This window comes from Aspergillus pseudodeflectus (assembly GCF_044049435.1).
Source record: "Aspergillus pseudodeflectus strain CBS 756.74 chromosome Unknown BJX68scaffold_8, whole genome shotgun sequence".
Taxonomy (NCBI): Eukaryota; Fungi; Ascomycota; class Eurotiomycetes; order Eurotiales; family Aspergillaceae; genus Aspergillus; species Aspergillus pseudodeflectus.
This window is the reverse complement of record NW_027263784.1, coordinates 217563-235954: the sequence shown is the minus strand read 5'-3', so window position 1 is coordinate 235954 and position 18392 is coordinate 217563. Positions and strand designations below refer to the sequence as shown.

Sequence of the window (18392 nt, the reverse complement as noted above, 5' to 3'; positions counted from 1 at the left end):
CTTTTCCTTTCCTTTTTTTGCGTTACACAACTATAGCAATATGTTTGTCTCACTTGCATACGGTGTCCTTGCTATTCTGCGGATTTTCCATGGTCAGCCTCGATTCCATTGGATTGTGGGCAGTCACGCGCAGACCTAGCATACAATGCCTATCCCAGAGGGTGCCTCGATGGCTGCCTAGCCAACGAGCCTGAATACTGATTGTCCATTTCCTGATGTCCTTATTCCACAATTGGTCCACTATACCATACTCTACTTATTATGGCTCCTGCCCAAACTGCATCAAGTCTTCAACGACCCCCACAATCCCGTCCAATACGCTAGCTGCTCCTCCCTCCATGTATCCGTCTCAATATACGACCCATCCACTCTAAACACCATATTCTCCCCTCCAGATGCATAATCGGGCCAATGCGGCAGCTGCAATTTGCCCAATCCGCCATCCCCACTCGCACAGTCCACATTCGGATCCGAATTATGCACGAACGCCACCCAAGCCCTCGCCATTGCCCTCGCTAGCGCATGATACCTGGAGTCCGGCCCAATCCAATTCGTCGCATTCACACTAACAGCCGGATCGATATCAAACACAAACGCAACCTCGGCGTAGTGCGTCGCATACACCGGCGTCGTCGTGGCAATCAATTCCAGAACGCCATTCCAGGGTGCCTGGTCGAAGCGGTACGAGTATACAGGCTTCCTTCGTCTCTCGGGCAGAGAAGCAAAATACTCGGTCGTCGCACGCCGCCCCGCATGGATGGCCAGATCACCCACTATCGCGGCCCCGCGCTTATACTGCGCTCCATTGCCGTCCTCCGCGAAGCGCTGCGCGCCCGTGTTGAATGGACACCCCTGGACTGGATCATCGGGATACAGATCCATCAGCCGCGAGACCGTCTCGTTATCGAGGTGCTCTCGTCCCGGAAGATCTGAGAGGAAGCTGTGGACATCGGCATCTGTAATCAGGGTCCCCCGGGGCCCGAAGAAGGTTGCTGTTCCCTCATCGGTGTTTGAGCCGGCGAGGATCGCGACGTTGGCGACGCTGCCTTGTGCGAAGGAGGTTGACGGGAGTTGGCGCAGGAAATCCCCGTCGAGGATCGGTGTCATGACAAAGGGGGAGAATGCGGCAGAGAGGGTTGAGTAGGGGACGTGTCGGAGACAGGATAGTGTGTTTGGTGCCCTGTCGCAGGCGACTGTTGCCGTGATGTTGTCGTACATGGGCTGGTAGCTTGTTTCGAGGGTTGTGGCATCCTCAACTGTCCATTCGCACACCTTTTAGCCATCACTCGGCCCTTAATGACCGAACGAGAGTGAAGGAATGAGGAGGAATACATACGCACCGGCCCCAACGCCCCCCCACTCTGCATCACGGCCCCGCGAAACAACCCCCCATGATCCCCTCCAAACCCGATTATATGATAACCAACACTATACGCGCCCGCCGACTCCCCCGCAATCGTGACCTTCTCCGGATCGCCGCCAAACGCCGCAATATTCTCCTGTACCCAGCGCAGCGCGAGCCGCTGGTCGAAGAGCCCGATGTTCGTCTCGCCGGCTTCGACGACTTCGCGCGATGCGAGGAAGCCCCAGCCCGCGACGCGGTAGTTGAGTGAGACGGCGATGATGGCTTTGCCGACGTAGGTGGAGGTGGCTACTAGGTAGGATGTGTTATACCGCCCATCGGCGCTGCCGCCGGCTGTGAAACCTGGAGTGGTGGTACGGTTAGTGGATGATGGGTTGGAGAAGGAGTATTGTTGCAGACTGATGTTACGGGATACTTGCCACCACCATATATCCACACAAATACTGGAAGCTTATCCCCCTTGCGTACTCCAGACGGCCGAACGATATCAAGCGTCAGACAGTCTATCCAACTCCAGCCGCATTTACCATGCACTCATTAGCAACATGCCTTGGAACCGTCGGACTTCTAGGATTTCACCAATGACCGCACTAACCTTCCCCCATTCTCAACCCCTCGCTAAACCCGCCATACCCCGGGCAACTCACGCTCCGCTCAACGACGTTCTTCACACCAGTCCATGTTTCATTCAGGGAGACCGGCCGTCGAAGGCGGAGATCGTGGATCGGTGGCTGCGCAAAGGGGACGCCGAGGAAGAGATCCTGGTTGAGGGATGGTAGGCGGACGCCTTGGAGAGTTCCGTTTGCAACCCTGACTTGCGGAGGAGGGTAGTAAGGTGGTTTACATGGTTGTGGTGGTGGGAGGGCAAGGATTGCGGGGAGGGTGGTGAGAAGGAAGGGGACGATGGCGAGGAGCATTTCGGTGCTGGGGTAGAGGAGTAGTCAGTCAGTCTGTGACAACTTGAAGAAATCGAATGGTACTGAGGTATTGACTCCATTTTACCCGTTCAGGGTCCTAGGTTGTCTCTCTAAATCGGGTGGAAGAGCGGGGCTACCCCAACATCTCGCTCGGGCTCGTTCCGGCAGCTGCCCCGGCCCAGGAAAAACTAGGTCGCTAATCAAGTCACAGGTAGGGCCCGGATTTACACATGAGCCTTGGTCACTTGTCGCGGATCGGGATGTCTCTATCAAGGAGATCCATTTGCTGACAGCACCCCCGCATTCCCTGACGATAGCACCTAGTAGTATCGCATTGCAGGAGTCGGGTTCTCCATGCGTTCATCCAGTAAAGATAAACTCATCAGGGATCAAGGCATGTGACCCAGAAAAGATTGCTTCACGCTTTGCAAATGATTGACTCCTTGGGTGCAGTACAACCTCAAATTTTGGCCACAGTCGTGTATGCAACATCCAGCCGAACCAATATCCAAACCTCAGAACCTCCGCACCCACCATCGAGTTCACGCATCACCCACCTCCCTTCGCATCCCTTACACCCGCACCCAGCGGATCAGCCAGCACCTCACGCGCAATCCTGGCATGCAACACCCTCTCCCCATCCTCCAAATTATCCCCCAAAACCTCCGCAACGTGCTCGAGGGATCGCTAGGGCAGTCTCCTCGGCGGGCTCAGTACTCTCATCATGGATATGGATCGCCGCCGCCGTATCCAGCGTGTCTTGTGTGTCGTCTTGGACCATTGCCCACGGAAGAAATGATAATCAAAACCGGGGGATGTATGCAGAATATGGAAGGGAATGTGGACGGAAAAGCTCTGAATCGCCTGGATATACCGCAATCTATACCCCACAGACCCAGACATTGGATTTCTGCGGAAGCTCCAACTCCCCGCACAAGTCAAATCCCATTTGAACAAACCGGCATTGGCCGGCGATCGCCACGGCTATTCCCCCAGTTTGCACCGGACTTTCTCCAGGGCGAGGGTATTCCCATTGTAAAGCCGATGATTGGTCGGCGGCTCTTGCCCGATTAGGCCTGCCTGATGCGCGAATATCCCGTTTTAGGCAGGTACGACTGAGGTCTGAGGAACCGGGGTCGCACTCGCCTAGCTTCAAGTATGGTCTGGCGTCGCTGCAGCAACATACCAAATGCACAACCGAGGAAGGAACGATCGAGGGCTCTAGCTCAGATAAATGAGGCAGGCGCCCAGTTTATCCCCCAGATGGGCCGGCGAAATTTCCTGCCAGCCATTCAGCCTTTGGTTTATGTCCCCATCGACAGTTTCTTAGCATTTGCAGTGGAGGCTTATCTAGGTCCATGAGGATCTCTGATCCCAAGAACATGCTACTCATGTCCCAATGACCTATTTGTGATTTCGACTTGGCAAGCCCCACTCCCTAGAAAGGAAGATTTCCTATTCCAGAATGGCCATCGCTAGCCACTTGGCAAAACTTACCCAGAAAGCGAGGCCATAAAGACCAGTAGGTTACATGCTATACAGGCATACGGGCGGAGTCTCCCTAGGGGCCGGTGAATGACCTGGATAACCGTCACGGCCCCCTCTCGCAGGGTGAATCCGGTTTGAAAGACGGGACAATTCAGCTTCCGGGTATCGTTCTTCAGGACAAGCATGTTCGGCTTCTGAGAATGGAATCGCGATTCGCCTGTCGAGTTCCAACATTCCAGGTGCGGCTGGTTTGACGCCGTCGAGGGACCTGGTTTCCGGGGTCGGGATTCAGGTTTCAGTAAGGACCTGCGCCTGGCAGGCCTGTAGGGCGGCGATTGTACTCTGCGTGGGCCACGCATAATCATACTCAAGGTAACGTAAGAGGTGTATTAGTGGTTCCTGCTCCGCGGGATCCGCAACATATCCTCCGCAAACAGATATTCCGACCATCGCCGTGATCATTGCCGGCTAGGATTTGGAATTCGAAAGGGCAAGGCCACATAACCGGGGCGTGGTATCCCGGGGCTCGGCGCTTAGCACCTAATTCCGTGAGTTTGCAGCGAGGCCTAATCTCGACGTTGAATTTGGATGAGAGACTGCGAGGAGGATCCCTCCAAGCTCAATGTGTTGCGCGCCCGCGACTGGACATGCTTTGGTATACCATATTACCGGGAAGAATGGACCACTGCCCGGGTCTCGCTCCTGGAAGTAGATTGGCTTCAATGGTCTTTGGGTTGGGATACTGGCGTCCCCGGCTCGTGTGCGCGCCAGACGGTGATCGGTGGGGAGCTATGCGCTGAACTCTGGACTTTTTTGTGCGGCGCGTCTTCGAAGGCTCGTTCGCAGAGGACTCGGACAGTGATGATCTAGCGGTCACGTCTGGTGTCACGTCAATGTATGCCAATTGACCTGAAAAGTGGTCAGCGAGAGTCCAACGCGATCGCCATCCCCCGCTTCTCTTCACGCTTGCGGCGAGAGCCGACCATTTTTGAACCGGCGGAAAGTCGAACGTTTGTCTTGGGGGAGGGGCTGTTTGCAATCGAATGTTCAACCCTCATCAGGGGAATTTGTTCTTTTTCTGACGTTGCGCGGGGTTATTTCTTCGCGATCGAAGTCGACCGTGGTGTGGAGAGAGCGGAAGTCGACGGCGGCACGGAGGACGAATGGGGAAAGGAGTGCAGGCTATATGAGTAAAAAGAACTTGTCAGGTGTAAGAAGAATCATTTCTTGATGATTTGATACCCCAGCGCGAATGACCTGAAGGCAATCAATGATGTGTGACGCTCTTGAGCAGCGAGCTGCAGTTGACGCGGAGAAAAATGAAAATCGGGGACGCGATGCGGGGAAGGAATACGGGGCCTGAGGCAGGATTTAGGCATCAATCTTTGACTTGTTATCACTGGAGCAGGACCACAACTATACTACTTGCAACTGTTTCTGCTCTTACATACGTGCTACCATAAGCTGAGCTGTACTGAGGTATAAATCTTGATATTTTAGAGGTAGTTGCTATACTATAAGCAAGTTGATCGACTAACTACATAAAATTTGTAGACACTTAGACCATTAATAGTGGAGCTTGTGCAAGATGAATAAGAATGCCATTATGGGGTCAGGGAGGGTTAAGCTTGCACTCGAGGGCCTCAAAGGGCGCTGACCTGGTTCCAGGAGGTCCTTGCAACTGACCTGAAATGCGTCGAGTGCCGGTATAGAAGTGTGGACTGGACTCTCCGTTGTCTAAGAGAGTTCCCAGGACACAGAGCCTGCTTGAGCGGGAGCCAAGGCAGTAGCATTCAAGAGACATAAGAGTCTCAAAACAGAGTGATGATGGAGTGAATTTGTATTAGCACACAAAGGACCACAACTGAAAGTGAAGGTTGTCTTCCCGCACAACACATAACTAAGCACACGACTAAGCGGGACAAACACAACTACCAGACACAACACAAGAGTCTTTGCAGGAGAAAATCCATTTCCTCTCACCCACTTTTAGGATTCCCATCTCTGACTGAACCATCACCCAACTCCCTCTTCTCCCCTCTTCTCACCTACTCGCTCCATACCAACGCATCCACAAGTACCTAGCGCTCTCTCAACAGCTCAGCTACATCCTGTCAACGGCACCAAAAACAAGCAAGATGCCCGTGAACTGGACAGCAGAGAAGAACGCCAAGGTATGCCCTACCCCTAACACAAGCTTCCTCTCGAAGTCCCTCCGCGTTGCCAACCGCAATCCAAACTCCATTTTATCATCGATATCTAACACCTCTCAGCTCTTCCTCGGCGTTCTGGAACAGTGCAAAGAACAAAGCCTCAAGCTCAACTACCGCCGTCTCGCCGAATACATGGGTCCTGGTATGTTATGCTCCCCGCCGCAGCCTAGCAACACATAGATGATCGACCGCCTCCCCTTCTGAACGACCCCTACTAACACTTCCTGCCTTTTCATAGACTGTACCTGGAAGGCCATCGAAGGCCAAATCGCCAAGCTCAAGAAGAATGCGGCCGTCGGCCATGATCCCAACGAGCAGTCGGCCAGCGCCCCTTCCACCCCGGCGGCCACGCCCAGAAAGCGCGCTGCCGGGGGCACTCCTGTCAAGTCCGGATCCCCACAAAAGAAGAAGAAGGCGAAGACTGTTGAGGACAATACCGACGACGATAGCGAGGCAGAGAAACAGGTTTTGAAGGAGGTCAGGCAGGAATTGGCAGAGCTGAAGGAGTGAGATGAGGAGATGATATGTCCTCCGAGGCTACGTTTTCATCAAAATATGCTGCGGTCCGGTATCTGCACCCTGTGATTAGGGTATCTGGGAGTTGGTTTTGTTTTGTGTTTCGCATTTGTCCCTGGGTGCCACTATGCGCGCGAAGCATTAACGTGATGAGTTAGCTGTCTAGGAAAGGGTGTTCTTTTTCGAAATATGCTGCTCTCCATTGCCCGCGCTATGCGACTTTGGTGGTTCGCGAGTTTTGTTTGTTGTTTAGTCGTGTGTCCTTCATCGTTCCTAGGAAGCAGCATGTTCAAAATCTACTTTTGCCTATTTGACTTCAGTGTCTGCGTACACATGATCAAAAATGAAACCTGGAAGCACTTATATTGATGTACTTGTTCAATACTCTGTTGTGCATAAGGAGTTCTTCAGGGCAGCTCCTCCAACGCGTGCTCGGGCTTCTAGTCCACTCACTGGGCACACCAGTAGCTAGTCGCTAGCAACCCTCTGACCCAGCCTCAAACTTCCCCATACACAACCAGACTGTGTACCCCCTAACAACCATGCATGCACCGCCGCCTTAGCCGCAAACCGACGACGACCTCGAATCCGCTCCCTATAATTATGGTGAACTTTATAGCTTTGGGTGATAGGGAGCGCCGGAAATCCGAATCCACCCCCTCCACCGCAGCAGCCCCAAGCAAACAAGCAACCTTCGTACAATGCACCGAGCGCATCGAATTCAAACTGGAACAGTCTGGCAGTAGAATAGCGGCACAGAAATACTGCTGGAGACGGTACCCCGTCTTCGGCCTCACCGATATCGAGTCGGAGTTTGTCCAAGAGGACGTACTTGCGCAAGTCTTTATCCGCCTTGGCTTTATTACCCAGCGAGAGCCACAAATACCTCTGGGCGCTCGAGGCGATCGACTCGGAGGTGCGGAGAACAATCGAATGGTTTATATGGCCAAGGTATGGCTCCTTGTGCGTCGGGGAAGATGGAACACGCGCCAATCTTCCGGGCATTTTGGGTCATTTGGTATAGGATGCTCGTTATGGTCACGGGTTAGGACAATGGATTGTGTTAAAATGCTTTGTTTCATTGAGAGGGTGTTGTATGCGAGATACTGGGTACAAAGGTGTTCTTTCTAGGCAATGAGAGGCTCAACAAGGGTTTCTCTTTATCTGCATAAATCACAATGGGATGGTCTTGGTAGACCGCAAATAAGGGAGCCATCTGATTACATCTATAAATAGACCAACAGTGTCTATTCTTCATCTCTAAATCAGCACCACTCATCTCAAGCCCATTTCCTCACACTCATCTTCTCAACAAGGCCAGAATGCCGACACACCAAAGCAGCAGCAACAACAACAGCAACCGCTATACCCAGACGCAGGCATCGCAAGGCCCAAGTATGGGCTGGACATCTGAACCCCTTGACATGACCTCCATCCGCGATGACTTCTGGGCCTTCTTCGGCCAGACAGAGGACGAGTGGAACGCACAGATGAGCGCGTTCCCCACATACGAGGAGTGGGTTGGCCAGAGTGGAAATGCTGGACCGGGCATGTTGCCCACCAACGATATGCAGATGGCTGATGATGCTGCTAGTACTACTACTACTACGTTCATAGACCCTGCCCGTCGCATGGATGTGGCTAATACATCCAATCTACCTACAGGGCGTCTCGGTGCTGACTACATCAACTCCAACGCGATGCTACGGACAGAGGACCTGACGAGCGGCGCGGCTCCTGGCAATGGTGTCCAGCAAGCTTCAGCTCCTACTAGTATAGATTCAACGGGTCCTACGAACGTTGTCGATGAGCGCGAGGCTACCAAGCCAACAGACGGTACCAAGCGCACCGGCCATGGGAACAGAATCCAGGAGCAGCTACAGGAGCTGATAGCCTCGCTCCGGGATCTCGAGCAGATGGAAAAGGAAGTGCGGGCCGACCTCCGAATTGAGCGCCATCGATGTACTCGGCTCAGGAACGCATCGCACGGCATGAAAGTGAAGCAGCTGGAAGCTCTGCAGCAACACGAGGTAACAGACGTCATTCGAGAGCTGGAGCGCGACTACATGGAAGCTCGGGAAGAACTCGATACGGAACGCAGGCGCCGGTATGAATGCACCAAGAGATTGCGTGAGTTGAGGCACAAGCATTCGTTGGTGCTGGCTCGCCTGGTCGAGGTCGAGGATATGAATCTCAAGTGGCAGGACAAGTACGAGGCGATTGAGGGCCGGTGGCAGAAAAAGTACAATGCGAGGGATCTCCAGTGGCAGACGAAGTACAAGGCGGCAACGGCCGAGGTACGCAGCCTTAAGGAGGACGTGAAACGTCTTTCTAAAAACCCGCGCAAGGCGGGAGGTCAACCAGGCTCTGACGCTCCCATATAGCGGACTTGAGGGATCACTCTCACATGGCTCAAGTCATGGGCGATCTAAGCTCTTCTAAGTCCCACACGGAGGTAGTTGCTTTCAAGTTAAATAGTGGACAGCAGGCAGAGTAGGTTGAATTAAGAAGATGCTTCTATTAGGTTGCTTAGACAGTTTCTCACTATAGCAGGTAGCAGTAGTTTAGACTATAGTTACCATTGGTTTCAAGTAGAATGCATAATCCCTTCTAGGAGCCTGGCTCGCTAAAAGAGAAACGGCCTTTGCACGGTGACGATTTACGTTCTCAGAGGCTTTGATTGATATCACGGAATGTGAGCCTGAATTCATAGGAAATATGAGAGGTTAAATGAAGTTTACGAGTGCTACTAACTGCTCGAAGGGTTGCCTGTTGCTAGGGAGCGCACTCGCTTTCAATCGCGTGCATCCAGGACAGAACCTTGAAAGCGTGAACGCCTGCTCCATTGTATACGGTAGTTACGCTGCCTTATGATGTTGCCAACCCACGGGCAAGTTCTTCCCCAATCGCCTCGCAGTCTCAACCTCGCGATAATAATTGACCTCCCGCTCAATGCGCACCGACAAATCACGAACTGAGGCCGTCGCATCCTCAGCGGCCAGTACATCATCGTCGAGCTTCTCCACCGCCGAAAGAATCGCCTCGCACGACCAGCACAGACACACCTGATACTGCTCGCCGTACGTCAGCCGATACCACTCCTCCGCGCTCGTGAACCCGTTATCCAGTGTGCCCCGACCGATCTTATCATCGTGGTTGATAAACTTTCCCACGCGCTCCGTCACAAACGCCCGATAATTCTCTGCACTACACTGGTGCGTATGCCAGACGAGATCGACGTCGAGGGTCGGAACGAGGAAGGTATTCGGATACAGCCGGAAGAGGTGCAGGAATTTATCGTACCGATCTACTGCCCTTCTCAGCGTACCGTGAACGGCTGGACTGCGGATCCAGCGGTGGCCGTGCATCTTGTCGACGAAGACGACTTGGCGCTCGACGTTGTTGACGAGGGCTTCGTTCGAACCTCGAGTGGCTCGGGCTTTGAGGATGGTTTGCACGAGGGGAACGTGCAGGCCCTCTGTCCAGGGTTTTTTCGTCATGCTGCCAAACTCCTTGAGCAGGCTCCAGGCGGAGTTTTTGGGGCTCGTGGTCGTTTCTGAAAGCGCGTCGATCAGACTGGCGTCTAGGTCGCCGTTTTCTCGAAGCCAGTCTGCTTGTTCTGATGGGACTGTATAGCTCCATGTCTCGCGATCGATTGCATTGTGCTGGGAACGTCGTTAGCTTACCAAAACGACCATGCAGTCTGCAAAGAGGGATAACGACTTACGATGGCGGCCCATGGGAACGCGATGTCCTGGACATGGTGGAGGTTCTGCACAGCGCAGTATGCCTTGAAATCGTCGCAATTTAGAAGGTAAGCGTGCCACATGATCAGAATGTCTACGCATTGTCAGCATGGTCCAGAGTGCAGCAGAGAGGTACTGACCTAGTGGTGGCAAGAGCAGGTACCGAGGAAGAGGTGCGCCGTTTGCGTCATGGTCCTTGAGGCACCTGTTCACGACCTGGATCCAGCTGTGAAATCGCACTGCGCTAATCTGAAGGAAATACGTCCACTTGTTCTTTCGTTTGCTGGCGAAGTCGGGGTCCTTGAGGACATGCTTGTCGATCGTGTACGTCCGATCCTTCCTGCGCCTCGCGCCGTTCCACACTTTTCGGTAGACCGTTGACTTCTTGGGCTCTATACCAAAGGCTTTGTCCAACTTCTTTGAGTGGATCACCTCCTGCCGTAGAGTCTGAAAGGCCTCTAGCATCTCAAGGTGGACCGCGCACTCGGCCAGTGTTGGCAGGGCCTTGGGGCCAGGGTCGTCCGGAGAGAGTCCATCAAAGAGGGTAAGATCTGGAATCGCGGTCACTTTGGGGTTGTAGTCGTATTGCATTGCGAAGCGAAAGGGGAGTGCACTGGTAGTCTTGCCGCCTGCATTGTGCAGGGACAAGAGGTTGCTTGGAGAGGCGAGAGCCATGACGATGGATAGAAACCTGGTTTGGGCGATTTCAGAAGTTGACACTTGGAAGATTATATTCACGCTGAGAGTCTCTGGACACTGGACGAAGCTGCCTTGCCAGGCTGCCGGGATGGTTGGGGCGCGGGGCGTGAGGAAAACGAGCACGGGGCGTGACCCGAGAAAGTCAAAAGCAGGTGACACCACGAGGCGCCTCCTCGTATTCCGCGCCCAGCTGCGCCCCAAGGCGGACTCGTCATCCCTGTTTCCCGGTTCTACCTGAGAGCTTGTTGATCCTATATCTTCTCTGCAGAATCCCCAACCCGTTGATCAGCATATTCGCCAGCAATTCCAACATGCCTTCAAAGTCGCTTCACACTCGGTGGAAATCCGTCTCCGGCCCTCTGCCTGTTCGCAGCAGTCATGTTCCTTCAGGGGCCAAGACTGGTATCACCCAAGTCGGGCCCGCAAAGGAGCATCTGGCGCTCGAACTCGAGAAGCTCTACTGGGAGGGTGTCCGCCACGAGCTCGAAAACATCCTCTACACACTAAAGACCTGGCAAAAAGACGAGTTCGCGCTCGTGGGCCTCCCCGAAGACAGTGCCGAAAGTATCCATGGATATGACACGTTTCTGGACCAGGTCAACGGGCAAGCTCGAGCTTTCGCCATCCGGTATCGTGAGTAACCCAAGTCTTCGGAGTTACTATGGCTGATCATTGCTTGTACAGAGGAGGAAAGAAACAGAACTGGAGGCAGTCCAGCAGCCAGGAATGTTTCCGAGCAGCAGGCAGTTCAAGATGCCATCACAGACACGATCGCCGAGCAAACTGCGGCCAAGATGAAGGCTGAAGTGAGAAGGAACCTGTCATGTATGTAGCGCGTATCCATCGTCGAGAGCTTGCTGACCGACACGACTAGCCGCGACGAAGCTTTCCGGGATTGAGGAGATTGCCCGGTTGTTGTTGCAAACCGCAGGTGGGCTTTCCGACCATATCACTTGATATAGTGCTAACTGCAAAAGGGTTCCTCGACATCGACATGATGGTGAAGAACCGCACAGCCGATAAGTCGGACAAGTCTGCCAAACGTCCAGGAATCCCACAATGTATGTGCCCACCACGTTTAGCATGCAGAGCTAACCGCTGCAGTGATCGCAAAGTCCGTATCCAAGTCAATTGAAATCGGGGTCTTCAAATGTGCCAAATGCCACACTCCAATTACTGGGAGCATGTTCACCCGAGGCAAGGATAAGCTCTCGTCTACCACGATCTGCGAACCCTGCTACTATGCCCACTGCTACGGAGATGGCGCCTATGTCAAGCTGTACAAACACTCGATTATTGAGGATGTCATCGAGCTTACACAGCAGAACAAGCTGTGTAAATGCAACACAAGCATCCAGTCGAGTGTCAAAATCAAGGGTCAGCCGCATGTCGATATCGGGTTCTGTCCTGTCACGAACGTCCGTTACTCTATTACGCACAAAAAGTACGATGGCCTTCGGGAAAGCGCGGGGCTTCTCCCGGCGAGACGAGCCCCCACATCCCCCCTTCGGCGCGCTGTGAGCAAATTTAGAAACCAGGCAAGGGTAGGAGACGTGGCGAAAACGTACCTGCCCGACACGGCGGCTGCAAAGATATCGAGGGATACAGAAGTTCCTCTGTTGTTCAGAGAGTGTGTCGAGGAGGCACCGTTTGATCATCTTGATGTTGCACTTCGTGTTGGAGCGGTCATGATTGAAAATGGGCAGACCAGGTACGCTTGAAGCCTCGTGTTTGGAATGATATACTGATTCCGGCAGTGGTGCACTTATAACGTTGCGCAATCCCCCAGTCTACCACGAAGAGTTGCAGGCATCATCTCAGGAAACTGCTCTGCGCGTGGATTCCGATGAGAAGAAGAGTGTGTGGCGTTGGACGCAGGCACCCCGACCACCGCAGTTCTACAAAGTGGCTATGAAGCAGGTCGTCGGAGCACCGTTCTCTGGTCTCTTTTCGCCGGATACTGACGAGGGTAAATTGGAACTGGAAGTGATCAACCTTCTGGTATCGGCTCTCCAGATGGCCAGTTCCTCTGGTGCTTCAGACGGTGAGCGCAAGGGAACGATTGATGTCGCGTTGGCCCCAGTTCTGGACAAACTCAAAGCGCGTCTCTCCGACAGACTGAAGGTTTATATCGGCTCCATTGCAGGCAGGCTTGCTGATTCGAGTACCGAGGTTAAATGGACGCCTGGCACAAACAACGGCTTTCAGTTTTGCTCTTCACTTCTGGACGAAGCGGTGTTTGGGCCCCTAGTCTGCGGCTCTGGGCCAGCGAACTCGCCAGCTTCCCCACTCTACCTCATCAGCTTCCGCTGCCCAGTCATGCAAGAGTATCCAGACCAAAAGGTGCTGAGCAAGTTCGACGTCCCGCGCGGGCTGGTAGAAGAATACGTCAAGAATTTCTTCTTTGGCCGCTTCAACGACGCAGACATCATCGACTCACTGCAGGAATACTGGCTTGATTGGGGTTCGTTCTCCGGCGGCCCGCTATACAAGTATCAAAACGTCTTTCCGTGGGACTGCTCCGAGGCGTGGAAGCGCTGCCCAACACAATGTGGCAAATGCAACATGGCCAAACATGTCTGGGCTTTCCCATTCGACACTTGGTCCATGATCACACTGCATCTGCAGCGTGCGCAGAGCCTATACGCGCCGACATTTACCAGCAGCGTGGAGTACGGTAAGGAGCGAATGTCGTCTATAGAGTGGGTGAAGTCACGATATTCAATCCTCGCTGCGTCCTCTGCTCTCAACCAGGTCGCTGCTGCCATGGCCCAATCCCCGACGTTCCGCAAGATGACCACGTGGCTGCATACAGACAGCAAGCTGCTGAGGACGAATCCTTCCCTGGCCCGCGTCAAACTGGGCGGAATCCATCGCGCGCAGCCATTCAGCCACTCCTTCGACCCTGCCGACAGAGGCCACTATTTCCTGTCCGGATCCGCAACCCTCCCTCGCGACGAGCAAATCGTCCACTACGAGAAAGCTCGCGACGATCGCATGAAGCTGGCCGACATCCCCTGGGACGTTGCCCGCTCAAACAAGTACAACGCCTCCCTGCAGCAACAGGACTGGCCCGACCGTGACGGCTTCAGCGGGTTCGGCGCGGATCATCCCCGGGACGAGTACTACCAGCGTCGTCGCCCCGCCTCGACAAACTACTATCCGTACTTTTTCTCCGTGACGGATTCCAATTCGACGGGTCCCGGGTTCCAGTGTACGGATGCACAACTTACAGAGTGTGATCGCCAGGCTGGTGATGGTGATCCGGGCTTTGGTGGGGAGAATTCATGTGGCTCAGGCTGTGGATCAACTACTGAGGCGGCGGCAACTACGGCTTCTTCTAGCCTTGGAACCGCTGGGTATGGGACTTGCGGATCTGGGTGTGGGGGTGGGAGCGGCGGAGGATCTGGAGGTGGTTCTGGAGGTGGCTCTGGGGGTGGTGGTTCTGGTGGCGGAGGCTCAGGAGGCGGCGGATCCGGGGGTGGGAGTGGTGGTGGTTAGAGGAGAACAGGATATTGTGTACGGGTATATCGGGGCTTCGGGACTTCGGGTTTGTATTACTCTTGAATGCTGGTTAGGTTTGGCTGCCCTGTCTTCCGTAACTTCACATAACATCTAGATTGGAAGTCAACTCCTATAGTGAAGACGACACCTACACTGACTGCCAGTGAATCGATTCAACTATCAAAGTATAACCTCCTCCATTCCTCGAATCCAGTCATTCACGTCACCCTGTGTCCCCACACTCCGACCTACCGATTCTCCCACCCCCAATTCGACGTATTATATCTCTCTACCCGACACACATTAGCCCACACTCCAAAGGTTCAACCCCCAACCCCCACTCAAAACCGGGCAAAAGAAGAGGAAACCATACCCATCCGCTCAGCAAGACTACTAACACTCTCCTCGCCCATAAACCGATAACTGCCGTTGGCGTAAACATGGTAGAACGTCGTCATCCACGACCCGTCGCGGTCCTCGAACACTTTGACCGTCAGGTGCTGGTTCGGGTCGCTGCTTGTGTGCCAGTCGTTCCAGATCCAGACTTCCTGTCGCAGCGTAAATAAGTGGGTGGTTTCGTGGTGGAGATCATGAGGGAGTGGGGTAGGATGTGAAGCCTAGAAGGGTGGGGGAAAGCTGGGGGAAGGAAGGCAGACCTTGGTCTCGTCGTGGCCATCGTAGATCGCTTCGAGGGTTGTTCCCTGGAATGCGGAGCGGACGATTGATTCGGCATAGGATGGGTCGGAGAAGGTGATGCCTTCTTGGAAGTAGATGGGCATTTTGAGGTCAATAAGATCACTACTGAGATGATAAGAGAATACGGGTGAAGACTGGGTTCGGTGGATCTTGTCTGCGATGATTTGGGTCCCAAGAAAGAGAAGGGTGCATCGATCATGATAGCAGGGACATTTATACGCCGCACCGACTCCCGATAACGACATCAGGCAGGGCAGACTGAATGGGGCCAGAAAGCCTTCCGAGGTGTCTGGGCACGGCGCTAACCGCTGAGCTAAATTAATTGCAGACATCTGCGCCGTTGTTAGAGCGGGGCTGAGCCATGAGGGTGTTGGAGATGGATGGGGCGGTGCTCGAGCCCTTGCGATTCTTGGTATCTCTAGTTCTAGAAACTGAGGCAGAGAATAGCATCATTGGAGGTTGGATGAGAGCTCTGGGAAAATGTACGGAACTTGTGCTGTTTGTGGAATGGATGTGCAGTTCATGTGTCATAGTTGACTGTGGTAAGATATATAATGGGCGAATTCAGCCATGGTTCGGAAGTTTTGCGCCGCGACAATCATATTGGGTGAGATAGAGGTATGATTCACCTCAACTACATGGACACAGCTATTTACTTGGGATAGTTTTTTGAAGAAAGAGCATAGATAATGTGAAGATTATCGGCTTCGCCCTACGCGGTCGACGAGGGGGATTCGCGAGTCAGGGCTGGCACCACGTGGCTTCGCAGCGCCATTGATGTGATGTGGCCGATAATATTTGGCGTCGGAGTTACTAGAGCCTACGGAAGATAGCATTGAGAGGCGGCTGCTTGATGGAAGTGGAGGCAGAAAGTGACCTGGAAAGTGAGTTCGCCAGGTTGACAGAATGAGGGGTTGAAGCCTTGCTCAGCTGCTTCTGGCAGTTGGGTGGCCGGAGCAAACTTCACTATTGCTGACGAAATGAAACGTGGAGAGGACGTCAAGGGATATGATTGGAGGTTGTGAAGGCCAATACCAATCTATTAGAGGCAAGGTGAACTTGAAGTCGTCCCTAGCGGGTTTCGAGCAGCGAGGAAATGCTCGGGATCTGAAGGGAGCGCCACCAATTCCGACACAAGGCCTTCTAACGCGAGAAAGGAGGCAACCGCAAAGTCCGCATCTAGTGCAAACATATCACCTCCCCATGAAATAGCGTCATGAATGATACTGCCATCAAATTTCAAACTCGATCTTTCTATTTTCACCTCTCGGCTCCATCTAATGCAGTACCTGAGCTGGGAAAGCAAGAGCTTCGGCGAAGCGCAAAATTCCACGTCGAGATGGAGCAGCACGGCTCCGCTTTCCATTGGAATAGCGCGGATGGGATTCGGACTCGAGTGTGATAAAGGCGGCAGAGCACAGGTCACCGGATTTGCTGTTCCGATAGATTGGAAACGAGGCCGAGGCGGTCGTGTTGGCAAGGCCGAGACCCAGGAGTGCCCCTGAGTTCATGCGGGCGTCGAATCTGCGAACGGATGCAATAATGAAGGATATGAAGCTGATCGTGACAAGACCGGGCATGTACTGTGATCCTAGTTGAGCGGACTTGGCGAAACGTGGCTCGAGAGCTGCTCTGGGAGAGCTTGATCCTTTTCCCACGCTGGCGTGCGAGACGAAGGGGGCGATCTCGTTCTTGTCGAGATGCAAGAGCATTTGAAAGCGAACTTGGAAGCTCAAATGAAACTGGATATACATCAACGCAGCCTGCAAGGGCGGGAACACAACGTCCATTATTCCTGCAAAGCTCGGCACTTCGAATCCAACGAGAGAATGGCAATGTTCGCGACTAACGAGGCCGATGGACATATAAACCTCCTCCATTCACCAGTGCTGTATCTCCATCATCAGCATTCCACTGTCCATTCCACAGCCTAGCTTATCCAGAAGCTGCTCTTCCACTCGTTCGTCGTTCCAAGTCGACCAAATCGGTACCATGAAGTTCAACGCTGTTTCGACGGCCGTCCTGGCCTCCCTTTTCCTCACTGCAGCTGTGGCCTCCCCTGTTGGAAGTGTTGAGCATGGACGTCTGGAGCGTATGTTGAGACACACTCATCTAGCTGGCCCGATTTCTAGTTTTCCATGAACCCATGTTGACTGATCATTTTGTAGCTCGCGACATCTCCTCCCTTGAAGCCCGCCACGTCCCGAAGCTGCCCCTCATCAAGGGTGTGAAGGACCACGGCAAAAAAGACGATGACAAAAAAGACGACGACGACAAGAAAGATGACGGTCTCGGCTACGGCGGCCACAACGGCGGTCTCCAATCCCAGTTCCAGTCCCAGCACGGCGGTGACGACAAGAAGGACGATGACAAGGATGACAAGGGCGGTATCCAGGTCCAGTCCCAGTCTCAGAGTCAGAGCCAGTTCCAGGGTCAAAGCGGCGGGATCAAGGATGGTGACACTCAGTATCAGTCTCAGGCGCAGTCTCTGAGTCAGTTTCAGGGTCAGAGCGGTGCCGTGAAGGACGACGACAAGCAATTCCAGTACCAGTCCCAGTCCCAGTCTCAGGTCCAATCTCAGGCCGACAAGAAGGATGACGGCAAGAAGGATGATGACAAAGAAATCCAGTCCCAGTCGCAGTCGCAGTCACAGGTCCAGATCCAAGCCCAAAATGACAAGAAGGACAACCACAAGGATGACAAGAAGGACATCCAATTCCAATCCCAGTGGCAGTCACAGACCCAGAGCCAAGCTCAAGTTATCAAGGACGACGACGACAAGAAAGACGACGACGACAAAGACACAGGTGCTCAGTTCCAATCCCAGTCCCAGTCTCAGTCTCAGTTCCAGTCGCAGAGTGGTGGCGGCGACAAGAAGGATGAGAAGAAGGCCTTCAGCAGCGGTGGAGTCCAGTTCCAGTCCCAGTCCCAGTCTCAAGTTCAGGTCCAGAAGGGAGATGACAAGAAGGATGACGACGTGAAGAAGGAGGATGATGATGACAAGAAGGATGGCGGGATCAAGAAGGTCGTCGTCATCAACAAGAGCATTGGGATCAAGAAGGATGATGGGAAGAAGGACGACGACAAGAAAGATGATGATGACCAGAAGGATGACGACGACAACAAGGATGGTGGCAAGAAGGGCCTCAGCATCAAGAAGGGGTTCGCCGTCCACAAGAAGATCGACATCAAGAAACCTGACATTGACTGCTGAGATTGCTTCTCCGAGGGCAAGACGGCCTATTGATGT

The 18392-nt window shown here is 53.6% G+C and overlaps 8 protein-coding genes across 8 annotated transcripts; 4 read left to right on the top strand and 4 right to left on the bottom strand.

Annotated features, from left to right (window-relative positions):
* Positions 1-282: 282 nt before the first annotated feature.
* On the bottom strand, positions 283-2280 carry BJX68DRAFT_263650 (Alpha/Beta hydrolase protein; the record flags this gene model as incomplete). The annotated part of the gene is made up of 3 exons (XM_071044751.1): positions 283-1256; positions 1337-1705; positions 1959-2280. The coding sequence occupies 3 exons, from the start codon at positions 2278-2280 to the stop codon at positions 283-285; spliced, it is 1665 nt and encodes a 554-aa protein (XP_070902313.1).
* A 1722-nt stretch (positions 2281-4002) lies between these two features.
* BJX68DRAFT_230051 (uncharacterized protein) lies at positions 4003-4269 on the bottom strand. Its single transcript, XM_071039163.1, has one exon. It carries the CDS (start codon positions 4228-4230, stop codon positions 4057-4059), a length of 174 nt encoding a protein of 57 aa, XP_070902312.1. The 5' UTR covers positions 4231-4269; the 3' UTR covers positions 4003-4056.
* A 1637-nt stretch (positions 4270-5906) lies between these two features.
* BJX68DRAFT_263649 (uncharacterized protein) lies at positions 5907-6491 on the top strand (the record flags this gene model as incomplete). Its single annotated transcript, XM_071044750.1, has 3 exons — positions 5907-5942; positions 6042-6123; positions 6220-6491. The coding sequence occupies 3 exons, from the start codon at positions 5907-5909 to the stop codon at positions 6489-6491; spliced, it is 390 nt and encodes a 129-aa protein (XP_070902311.1).
* A 1328-nt stretch (positions 6492-7819) lies between these two features.
* BJX68DRAFT_263648 (uncharacterized protein) lies at positions 7820-8881 on the top strand (the record flags this gene model as incomplete). Its single annotated transcript, XM_071044749.1, has 1 exon — positions 7820-8881. One exon carries the CDS (start codon positions 7820-7822, stop codon positions 8879-8881), a length of 1062 nt encoding a protein of 353 aa, XP_070902310.1.
* Positions 8882-9182: 301 nt separating this feature from the next.
* Positions 9183-11053, bottom strand: BJX68DRAFT_230049 (uncharacterized protein). Its single transcript, XM_071039162.1, has 3 exons — positions 10384-11053; positions 10225-10337; positions 9183-10162 (listed from the first exon to the last, which is right to left on the bottom strand). The coding sequence occupies exons 1-3, from the start codon at positions 10916-10918 to the stop codon at positions 9356-9358; spliced, it is 1455 nt and encodes a 484-aa protein (XP_070902309.1). The 5' UTR covers positions 10919-11053; the 3' UTR covers positions 9183-9355.
* A 132-nt stretch (positions 11054-11185) lies between these two features.
* Positions 11186-14323, top strand: BJX68DRAFT_230046 (uncharacterized protein; the record flags this gene model as incomplete). The annotated part of the gene is made up of 6 exons (XM_071039161.1): positions 11186-11575; positions 11627-11767; positions 11817-11873; positions 11920-12003; positions 12047-12653; positions 12700-14323. Coding segments are annotated over exons 1-6 (2455 nt in total), but the record flags the coding sequence as incomplete, so codon positions are not given.
* Positions 14324-16419: 2096 nt separating this feature from the next.
* BJX68DRAFT_263644 (uncharacterized protein) lies at positions 16420-16932 on the bottom strand (the record flags this gene model as incomplete). Its single annotated transcript, XM_071044748.1, has 1 exon — positions 16420-16932. One exon carries the CDS (start codon positions 16930-16932, stop codon positions 16420-16422), a length of 513 nt encoding a protein of 170 aa, XP_070902307.1.
* Positions 16933-17134: 202 nt separating this feature from the next.
* Positions 17135-18356, top strand: BJX68DRAFT_263643 (uncharacterized protein; the record flags this gene model as incomplete). Its single annotated transcript, XM_071044747.1, has 2 exons — positions 17135-17234; positions 17311-18356. The coding sequence occupies 2 exons, from the start codon at positions 17135-17137 to the stop codon at positions 18354-18356; spliced, it is 1146 nt and encodes a 381-aa protein (XP_070902306.1).
* Positions 18357-18392: the final 36 nt, after the last annotated feature.

Coding starts and splice junctions, on each gene's coding strand:
- BJX68DRAFT_230051 (XM_071039163.1), bottom strand. CDS start 4,230: ATGATCACGGCGATGGTCGGAATATCTGTTTGCGGAGGATATGTTGCG.
- BJX68DRAFT_230049 (XM_071039162.1), bottom strand. CDS start 10,918: ATGGCTCTCGCCTCTCCAAGCAACCTCTTGTCCCTGCACAATGCAGGC. Junction 10,338..10,383: donor CCTGCTCTTGCCACCACTAG/GTCAGTACCTCT, acceptor GACAATGCGTAG/ACATTCTGATCATGTGGCAC. Junction 10,163..10,224: donor CGTTCCCATGGGCCGCCATC/GTAAGTCGTTAT, acceptor CGACGTTCCCAG/CACAATGCAATCGATCGCGA.